Raw genomic sequence first — 10,295 nt, forward strand, 5'->3', positions numbered from 1 at the left:
AATGGGCGTGGCCATCCCCCAGCTTTCTGGGACTTGTAGTTCCGAGCCCGTAGGAGCGGGTGCGGGTCAGTGTCGGGAGTCCTGCTTTTCCAGGTATCGTATTCCACGTGGGAGGTGAGACGCGCGGGACAGGACAGCCAGCGCCGCGGGCAGGGAGGCGTCTGGTGGTTGGGATGTGGGAGTGCCTCGGGGGAGGTGCAGGGCCGCTGAGATCCGGAAACCTGGTTGGGCTGCTGTGGGAGGGCGCGCGACCTGCAGGAGGTGCGGCCCGGGGTCGCACGTGCGTCCGAGCGTCGCGACCGCCGCTCTGTCCGCCGGACCTGACTGTGATCACCTGAGTCTAAGCGCCCCCAGCGCAGAAGTGGCTGCGGCTCCGAGGGATCCATCCTTCGCCCGGCTGAGCTCTGACTTTGGCCGGCCTGGAGGCTTCGTAGTTGGTCGCACCGGCCATTTCTGTGCCGGTGACTGGCCTTATTCCACGGTTTTCGGTGGACGTTAGGCGACCTAGAGGGGCCTCTTTGAGGGACCGAGGTTTCTGTCCCCACAACACTGTCCTCCCACCCCAGAAATGAGGCAGGTCAGGGAAGGCACCTCAGGGACTCGAAATCCATTCTGAGGCAAAGCATCCAAGCCGAGAGCTCCTACCGGTCTTTCTCGAACTTTAGGGCAGAAATCAGAAACCCTGAGGAAATTGACACATCTTAGTGTTGCTGGGGGCAGCGGAATTTATTCACCCTCGTGGGTTTGGCGGGGAGGCTTGGACTGTTTAATCCAAAACCCTGTGGAGAGAGGCGAGGGAGGTGCAGCCTGGGGGAGACTAGGAAGGCATCTCAGGAGAGAGCGTGTGAAGGGTTGACTGAAAAGAGGTTAGTAGCAGGAGCAGAGTAACTTTTTTCCTACAGTCTTGCTGGACTGGCTACTCTGTATCCTGCAAGGTGGACTTGATATTCATGGCTTTTTCTCTTTCTCTAACTCTACTTTTCCAGGATTCTGTCCTTCCTGAGAGGAGGAAATGACCAAGTTCCAGGTGAGTTGGGGTTTCTTCTCTGAAAATGCCATCTCTCTGAGAATGAACATAACCTTTCTTGCTTGGAACAAAGGAAGAACATCAGCATTAATTGACACCTATCTGGTGTCAGGTCCTGTGTTTGTTCTGTACTTTATTTTTATTGTCAGACTTCAGTGTGAGACATACATTTTATAAATATGGGTGTAAGAACATTAATATACTGAGGACATGTAGCTATCAAATGATGTGGCCAGAGTCTGCACATGTGGCTGCTTACTTTAAATTCCACATCATTTTTACTGAACCACCCTCCCTCTATGAACTTGGCCCACTCCCCAAAGCACTCAGCTATTCTATTGAAAGACTCCACACAACATCTTTGCCTGGTTCTCTCTCAAAGTCACCCTTTTTCTGCCAAGACATTTCACTCATATTAAAAGTTATTCAGTTATCACATGCTCTGGCCAGTGTTCAGTAGTCTCAGGAAGACAAACAGAATTATAAATTATGGTGCTTTTCTTCATGAGCAGATTCCATGTATGAAAAAAATAAAATATACATATTAACAATAACCATTTATTAAACATTAAAAAAATTTGTTAAATGCCAGCGCAGTAGTTACCAAATCAGTCCCAGAAATGCTTCTTAACCAAGATATTCATCAGAGTTATCTGTGGTGTTTTTTAAGAATTAAGAGTCGTAGGCACTTCCCCCAACCCCAAACCTACTAAAAGAATTTCACTTTTTTTTAATCCCATTGGCCTTTGTACACCCAACGATTTGTTGGATTTATTGTGAGATATTTCTCTACATACTCGATGTGAGCATCATTAAGGTAGGTAAGATGGGTTATTCATCTTTTATGCTCTGATTGCTTCATTCCCTTTACCAACATATCTACATGTTTAATTGGTACAATAAATTGTTAAATTACCGAGGAGCACTTTTTAAGAAACTGATTACTCATTTGTCTCTATAAAACCATTCCTAGAAAGTTACCTCAAGATTGACACTTAGAATCATAGAATGTTGGAAATGGAAGGGATCAGCCAGCCCCCTCTCTGCCTTGGTGCTGGCATTTTACCAAGGAGAGCTCTAATTCTGAGAAAGCTGAAGGCAAACACCGTGTCCTCTGTTGCAGAGCAGCAGAGTCAGAGGAAAGCCCATGTCTTCCAACTCCATGCTATTCCCTCTCCAGAGCTAAAGAGGTCAATTACACCAGAAGTTACTTGAATGAAATATCAGGCTGGATTTTAAGGAAGAAACAATTGTTTCTTAACACCACTACCAGCAAACTTGCTTGGCAAATACAGTTCTTATATACATAGAAAGAGAACATGAGCTCTTATAAAAATGGGCTTAGAAGGCAGTAAGCTGCCTCAAGGTCCTGCGAATGCCATCTCTGTGCCTTGAAAAGGAATTGAGGACTTCAAGGGAAATTAATGTGAATAAGACCCTGTGCTCTCTGTATTTTCCTTCCTTTTCCTCTACCTGGTCCCTGATGAAGATTATTTATCACAACGATGGGGATTGCTAATATAGTGAAATTTTGAGATTCTGGTATATGTTAATAACTTGAATTTAAAGAAAGGATTTCATTCCACCGATATTTATTGAGTGTTCTCTTATAAACCAGACATTCTCCTTGAGTCTGCTGAAAGGCAGGAGTCCCAATTTAACCCCTCCCTTTGTGACCTTGAGTAAGTCACTTCACTATCATGAGCCTTGGTTTTCTCATCTGTAAAATTAAGAGTTTCCTTTGATGATCCTGAAGTTCAGTTTTACTTGTATCTTTTCATTATTCATTTAAGTTGAATGTGAATTTATAAATATCATTTAGATTCCTAGTCAGTTGAGCTAGTTGCTGGGGATTTAAAGATTAGCGGAACATGGCCCCTATCCTTTAGAATCTTGTAGCTAATTTGGAAGACAGATTTTATAGCTTTGGTAGAGAGATGGGAAAAATACTATGAGATCTTGGAGGAGGAAACATTTAACTTATCTTCATGCTTCAGAAAGGCAGTTGTTGATTGTCCTGAAACTAGAAGGAGTTGCAAAATGGATGTGAGAAATACAAGTCAAGGCAGAAGCAGCATGTAAAGGGCTATTCTAGACTACAGCATGACATCTGGTTGACTGCAGGTAATCCTCTGTGATGACAGATCTTGTCCACCTCCTGACTTCAGCATTACTGTTTCCTACCTCTAAGTAAATTGTTGGATCCAGCGAGGATGGGCTCTGAAAAGGAAGTGGAAAGCCACATGATATATGTAGTTTTAAAAAGTTTGAAATTTGTCAGGTGGGAACAGGAAACTACTAGTCCCATGACCTTCCCCTTTGGTTGGCCTTCAGGATACTGAGTCCACCTTGGGTGTAACTTATTAGCTCCACTGATAGGGGGGCGGGGGACACGACTCTTCATTATTCAGATTCCTTCATTCCCCCCTTTGTCTTTAGCAGAACCACTATTTTCTTTCCCTTTTCCTTTGTCACACTGATTCCTTTCATTTGGCCCACTGTTCCACCATTTCTTATCCAGTAATCTCCAATCTAGTCCATCAATATGTAATTTCAAAAAAAAAAATTTATATATTATATATATGTGTATGTGCCCTTTCCATTCTTGGCATGGAATTCTCCCCACCACTTTGTGAGATCTTAAAAAAGTAATGATTCTGTCTTTCAGTCTATGGATTGAAAGATGACAAAACTTGTACTTTAAAGACTTGGTAAGGAGTTATTGTGGTCTAGGTATGAAATGAGGGCCTTACATGGAACAGTGGCAGTGAAAATAAAGAAGAGGTAATACTATGGTGGGAGATTTGGGACATGAGTTGACAAGATCTGAAGTGGTTTGAATATTATTGAGATTGGGTAGGAGTCTTAGACCATCCAGATGACTGAGTGGAAAAATGAATCAGAAATGAAAGGGAAAAAAGATAATTGATGGACTTGAATTTCAGAAGGAAGAAAAGGATTGGAGCTAGAATGCATCAGGAGAGGTTAGCCTTGGACAGAAAGAAACCTTGTTCTCTGAGGCTGAGAAGAAAGTCTGATTGAGAGGAGTGGCTAATTCTACTGCTCCGATGTACCCCAGGCGCTGTTGTCCTAGTGGGTGTATGTATGGCTCCCTGAGGCAGCAACCTACACTTCTACCCCTTCTCTGTCCCACCTTTGCGCAGGGACTTGCAGGCTTTTTTTTTTTTTTTTTTTAACATTTATTTATTTATTTTAGAGAGGGGGAGAGAGAGAGCGCATGGCGGGGTAGGGGCAGAGGAAGAGAGAGAATCCTCAAGCAGACTCCCCACTGAGCATGAAGCCCAACACGGGGCTCAATCCCAGGACCCTGAGAGCATGACCTGAGCTGAAATCAAGAGATGGATGCTTAACCAACAGCCACCCAGGTGCCACTGGACTTGCAGGCTTCTTGAGCCCAATCTCATCTCTTTCACCTCAGACACAGTGGATACCCAAGACCTTGAGAGGAGAGCTTGGGAGGAAACTGCCACCTTTCCTCATCATTACCTTCTCCACTGGTGATAAGTAGGGTAGTCCTGTCACTCCTGCAAACAGCCTGGTTTTCTTCAGATTCCTGAGGAGCGTGTGAGTAGTGCCCCTTCAGCTTCAGGCCTGAGGTGTTGGGAGTTCTGAAGGTTATCAGGTACTTCCCTGGCCCAGAGTTGAGCTGCTTCCTTGGCTTCACTTGGTTCTTAGTCATTTTGTGTGTATTCTGTCATTCTGCTTTTCAGGGTATGGCCCGAAGGCTGGTGCCAGTCCACAGACTGCTGCTTGTTACCAGTCTGCAAAGACATAAGGAGAGAAACTAAGAGTGTTTAAAAATGTTATGTCCGTCAAATCTAATATTTTTTAAAATGGCATTGGTATTTTATACATCTGGGTTTTTATTTCTAGTAACTCTTTTTTATTGTATTTTGTAAAAATATCTGACAAAAGTGTGACATATTAGAAACTTTTTAAAATAAACTTGTCCTTCACCAGAGGTAGTTTGAGAAGTGTTGCTCCATCAACAGAACCCTGGAAGGAACCAGAGTCACTGTGAAGTTAACTAAATAAACGCCTGGATTCCTGTTAGATGCCAGGCATTGCTTGAGGCCTTGGGATGCAAGGATCAAATATCTCTCTGTTCTTAAGGAATATATATCTTAGTGGGGAGAGACAGTTAAATAAGAAAGCAAATGAATAAATAAGAAAATGGGATAAGACATAAGTAGTACAAAGAAATTAAAACAAGAAGTGGTAGTTTCTGGGTGCCACTGTGGATTAGACAGTCAAGGAAATGCTTCTCTGAGGAGTAGCGATTTGGCTGAGACCTGAATGATAAGGAGCCAGGCGTGTGAAGATGTGGGAAAAGAACGTTCTGGGCAGAGGGGACAGCCAGTGCAAAGGCCCTAAGTTGGGATGGGTTTGATGTTGTCAAGGACCTGCAAGGTCACTGGGGCTGAGTGTGATACATAGGGAGGAGTGATTCAGGCTGAGGTTGGAGAAATGACAGGACCCAGTCTATAAAACCTTGCAGGTCAAGATGAAGCGTCTAGATTTTACTTGATGTCCATTGCAAAGCCTTTGGAGGGTTTCATGCCTGATGTGGTATATGTTTTAAAGGATCACCCTGGCTACTATGTATAAAATTCATTGTGTTGGACAGCAAGTATGGAAGCAGAGAGACAAACTGGGAGGTTGGTACAGTTGGGACTACATGATGGCTGGGGCTTATAACCATAACTGTGCAAGGTGGAGAGAAGTGGGTAGATTCTGATACATTTTAGAGGTAGGACTTGGTGATGGATAAAATGTGAGGGAGAGAGGAGAGAATCAAAATGACTTCTAAGACTGGCTTCAGCAATTGGGTGGGTTTTCTGGCCATTTATTATAAGTGGGGACCCCTAGGGAAGAGCAGATATTGATGGAGATTGTTGGGAGCAAGAGTTCCGTTGGGGCCTATTAAATTTTAAGTGCCTCCTAGACATCTAAGTGCAGATGTTAGGTAGAGATTTGGAGCCTGCAGGTGAGGACAAACAGGGCTGGCTGTAAATATTTGGGAATACCTAAGGAGAGTATCATGGTTTGTGTATGTGTGCTATTTTCTTTTTTCCAGGAATGTTCAACTACTTAGTTTAGAACAAGAAAGGACATATGATTGATAGGACTAGGGAAAGATTTGAGATCGGAAGTATACTTTGGCTGAAAGGAAAAAAGAGGAAGAGTTGAGGGTGGTGATCTTGATAAAGCAGGTGTGATGGAAGAGGAAGAGCAAAAAGATCAGGAAGATGTTTTTTTGTTTTGTTTTGTTTTTTAATTTTTTATAAAGATTTTATTTATTTATTTGACAGAGAGACACACAGTGAGAGAGGGAACACAAGCAGGGGGAGTGGGAGAGGGAGAAGCAGGCCTCCTGCTGAGCAGGGAGCCCGATGCGGGGCTCGATCCCAGGACCCTGGGATCATGACCTGAGCAGAAGGCAGGCGCTTAACGACTGAGCCACCCATGCGCCCCAGGATCAGGAAGATGTTTTTAAGGAGTAGGATATTAAGAGATTAATATTTCAAAAGCAGAGTGGTCCACATAGTGAAACGGCCCTGGTCATGGTTTTTGAGCGTGAAGAAATGAGGCAGAGATCATGAGCACTATAAAGAAATTAAGAAATGTGAGGTTAGAGCAGTCAGCAAATTGTTCTCTTGAGTGTTGAGGTTGTCAGAATAATGGTCGGAATGGGGTGGAAAGGACAACTCAGCAATGACCGTGAAATGACAGTGACAAAGAAAGATTCAGTAACTGGACAGCTTGAGCTTGAGTGAGTTGTGGGCAGGAGGGGAAGGATTTGGATAGAAGTAGCCAAGTAGATGAGAAAGGAAAGCTGTTCCAACAAAACTTGACTTAGATGACTCAGCTCCCTGCACTGTACTCTTCTTCTGTCCCCTTCTCACTTTGTCCAATGCTACTAGCCCCACAGTCCTTCCAGGGCATTTGTGCAAACAGTTGTCAGTTGAGGAGGAATTTGCTTAATGTTTTAGGAACTGGTAACATTCAAGGATGTCTCTGGGGGCTTCACTGAGGAGGAGCGGGGCTGCCGGGACCCCGCTCAGAGGAAGCTACACCAAGCTGTGATGCTGGAGAACAACAGCCAGTTGGTCTCCGTAGGTAAGAACATGAGCCTGGACACCTGCCCACTGGACTCTTTGTTTCTTCAATTTTAAATAGTAATGAGGCCCCAGGGATTGTGGGTTAGGAATCAAAAGTTTCCTTTTGGCACAAAGGATGTTTCTGATTATTTTAAGCAGCCAAAGAATTTGGCTTGTTAAGAATTGAAGAATGTAGCTTTACTGAGTCGTCTTAGAAACCATATCCCTTATAAAACCATCTCTTGGGACTGATTTTGCTTTCTGCACAGTTACCCAATCCCTCTGTTACCCAGAAGTAATCTCTCAGAGCAGGGTGAAGATCATTGTATCATGGCGAATGAACTCCAAAGAAATCAGCTAGGCACCATGGCAAATTACAGGCTCAGGCTAATACATGGAAGAGGAGTCCCTTTTGAAATATTCTGAGTTCTCTCTGAAGTTCTCTGGTTTGTGGAGAAAGCCAGGGCATCAAAAGGATACTTTGCACATACTGATATACCTTTGTCTCTTCACTTATTCCCCCTCTTCCTTTTCAGATGGTTGTGGTCTTTCCCGTACACACTGACCTTATTGGTACTCTTATCTTTTCCCACATTTTCCCCACATTGGCTTTGTACCATTTTTGCTTGGACTTTATTTTCATTAAATATCCCCACCCTACAGTATCTAGTTTCCATTGCTTCTTTTCTTCCCATTCAGGGATTCATCCATCTCCCCTTCTGAATATCAGACAATACTTGTGATGAGACAAAATTTCATACCATAGAGAAAGATATGAGTATAATTGACACAGTTTTTCTCAAAAACATTTTGACTGCTTGAATCAAAGAGCATTAAACATTTTTGATGTAATAATTCATTTTTAGGTATCGTAAGGAAATAATTAGTAACTTCAACTGAAAATTGTGGAAAAAGATAAGTCATTGTAGAATTATTTAAAATAGTGAAAAAAATTACTCACCAAATGTGTCACAGGGTGTTGGTTATACAAATTATAGTGGAATATACAAGAGAAAAATGTGTACCCATTAAAAAATATAATGATATGGGGTGCCTGGGTGGCTCAGTCATTTGGGCATCTGCCTTCGGCTCAGGTCATGATCCCAGGGTCCTGGGATCGAGCCCCGCATCGGCTGCTTCTCCCTCTCCTTCTGCTTGTGCTCTCTTTCTCTGTCAAATAAATAAATAAAATCTTTAAAAAAAAATGATAAAGAATTTTTAATTAGATGTAAGATACATATATACCTACTAGATTAAACCATGTGAAATTGCCATATTGTAGTGAAAACGGACATTGTACAAAAACCACCAAAAAGAAGTAGCCTGTAATGGTGGCTTTCAGGGCTTTTTCCTGCCTCTGTCCACATGGTTCTTTCATAACTGTGGCTCTCAAACCATTGTTTTCAGCTACACCTGGGAGGTAAGACAAGCACCACAGAGTGAATTGGTCCCTGTAAGTAGTCAGAGTCCTGTGTTTCCATTTTCTTTATGTAAACCTAATGCCTGTGCTCTTTGTACCAGAATTGTTCAGCTGGAGGTCACTATTAAACTTTTGTCCCTTTCAGAGCTTTTCCTTTTTTAATTTTTCTTCAAGATTTACTATTACCAATTCTTCTGATGGCTTTGATAGTGTTCACCTTAACCTTCAAACTTTTTGACATGTATGAAGTCATTGTTTTCTTGCTTCCTCTGGCCTTTCTCCTGTTCCTTTTCTCTGCATGTTCACTGGCTTCTCTGTCTTTCCTCTAACTTTGGAGATCTTAAAAGGCCCTTGCCTTTAGATCACCATGTATCAATGTTTCTCCACTTTTTTTTTGGTTATCTCCCCCTTGGTGTCAGTAGTACCCCTGTTAAGAATGTACACTGTATCTGAACACTTGTCTGCCTCCCTCGAAGAGCTGGCGCACACATAAATGGCCTCAACTATCCTTTCTACTGTGATAACCCTAATGTCTTTATTTCCTATCCTCATATGAAACTCTATTCCCATGTACTTTCTTGGCTATGGGCTATCTACCCTTGAATATCCAGTGTCACTTCACATTCAGTGTATTGAGAATTTTCTAAGTTACTTTCCTTTTTAACTTCTCATATTCCCACTTTTGTCAGTATTAACATTCTACCAGCCCCCTAGGTTAGAAATAAGTTTGTCCCTCGCCATCCCCAGCATCTGTAATCCTCTCACCAATTCTTTTTTGACTTTAAGTTCTTTTAAATTTATTAACACTTAAGTCCCACAGACAGCACTCTAAAATAGGTCCACTTCATGCTAACAATGGTAACAATGAGACAGATCGTTGACATCATTCTTCAGGCTCAAGGTAGATGTTGTGAGTAGACTTATCTCCCCTAATATATCATTTATCTTGTCACTCTTTGCATAAAAACCTGGAATTACCTTTAGTAGCTGGTTTAGAGCCTCAAAACTCCCTGCTTGGCTTTCTCTGGAATCTTTGATGGTTATGATACTCTGGTTCCTGATTAATTTTGTCCTTTAAGATTTTATTTGAAGTCTAGTGTGAAACTTCTGACCATTCCTTCTCAGAGCTTTCAATTTATATCTCACAGTCTCATCAGACCTGATTGGGTATTTTTTTTTTTTTATGCTTTTATATTAACCATTGGATCTGCAAGTCTGATTTATTTTCCTTGTTTCCAGCCAAGTTTAGCCATTGGATCTGCAAGTCTGATTTATTTTCCTTGTTTCCAGCCAAGTTTCTGGAGGGAAGGCAATGTATTTAATACTTCCTGTGCTGGGTATACATAGTCAAGATTTAAAATTTGACTACTATGGAGTTTAGCAAAGAAGAAATGTGTCTTACAGTCTTGTAAAAGAGGCATTAAGTAAACACAATATATTATTATAAATTGCTAAGTCCTGTGAAAGATAGAATAGTGAGCCCTGAGAAAACGAAGGCATGGGATGGGACAAGAGTGATAATATTATGTATTGTTGAAAGTTTCAGGGAGGGGTGCCTGAGTGGCTCAGTTGGTTAAACAACTGCCTTCGGCTCAGGTCATGATCCTGGAATCCCAGGATTGAGTCCCAGGATCGAGTCCCACATCAGGCTCCCTGCTCAGCAGGGAATCTGTTTCTCCCTCTGACCCTCCCCCCCCCCCATGCTCTCTCTCTCATTCTCTCTCTC

At 42.5% G+C, this 10,295-nt stretch overlaps 2 protein-coding genes across 16 annotated transcripts in view; one reads left to right on the forward strand and one right to left on the reverse strand.

Annotated features, from left to right (window-relative positions):
- ZNF485 (zinc finger protein 485) overlaps positions 1-8,273 on the reverse strand; it is a 33,503-nt gene extending 25,230 nt beyond the window's left edge. For both annotated transcript variants that reach the window (XM_035024246.1, XM_035024226.1), the window contains exons 1-2: positions 8,111-8,273; positions 4,535-4,809 (exon numbers count right to left, since the gene is read on the reverse strand). The gene's annotated coding sequence lies outside the window, so the exon portion shown is untranslated. The remainder of the gene's footprint in view (positions 1-4,534; positions 4,810-8,110) is intronic.
- ZNF239 (zinc finger protein 239) overlaps positions 7-10,295 on the forward strand; it is an 18,567-nt gene continuing 8,278 nt past the window's right edge. The window contains exons 1-4 of one of the 14 annotated variants that reach the window (XM_035024353.1): positions 7-93; positions 987-1,027; positions 4,467-4,612; positions 7,042-7,168. Coding sequence is in view for 1 of the 14 variants with exons in the window: in XM_035024372.1 (XP_034880263.1) it covers positions 1,013-1,027; positions 1,770-1,844; positions 7,042-7,168 (217 nt within the window). In the remaining 13 variants the exon portion in view is untranslated. The other 13 variants (XM_035024311.1, XM_035024325.1, XM_035024319.1 and 10 more) reach the window with 13 other exon arrangements.

Source organism: Mirounga leonina, unplaced genomic scaffold (assembly GCF_011800145.1).
Source record: "Mirounga leonina isolate KUSES-001 unplaced genomic scaffold, KU_Mleo_1.0 Mir_114, whole genome shotgun sequence".
NCBI lineage: Eukaryota > Metazoa > Chordata > Mammalia > Carnivora > Phocidae > Mirounga > Mirounga leonina.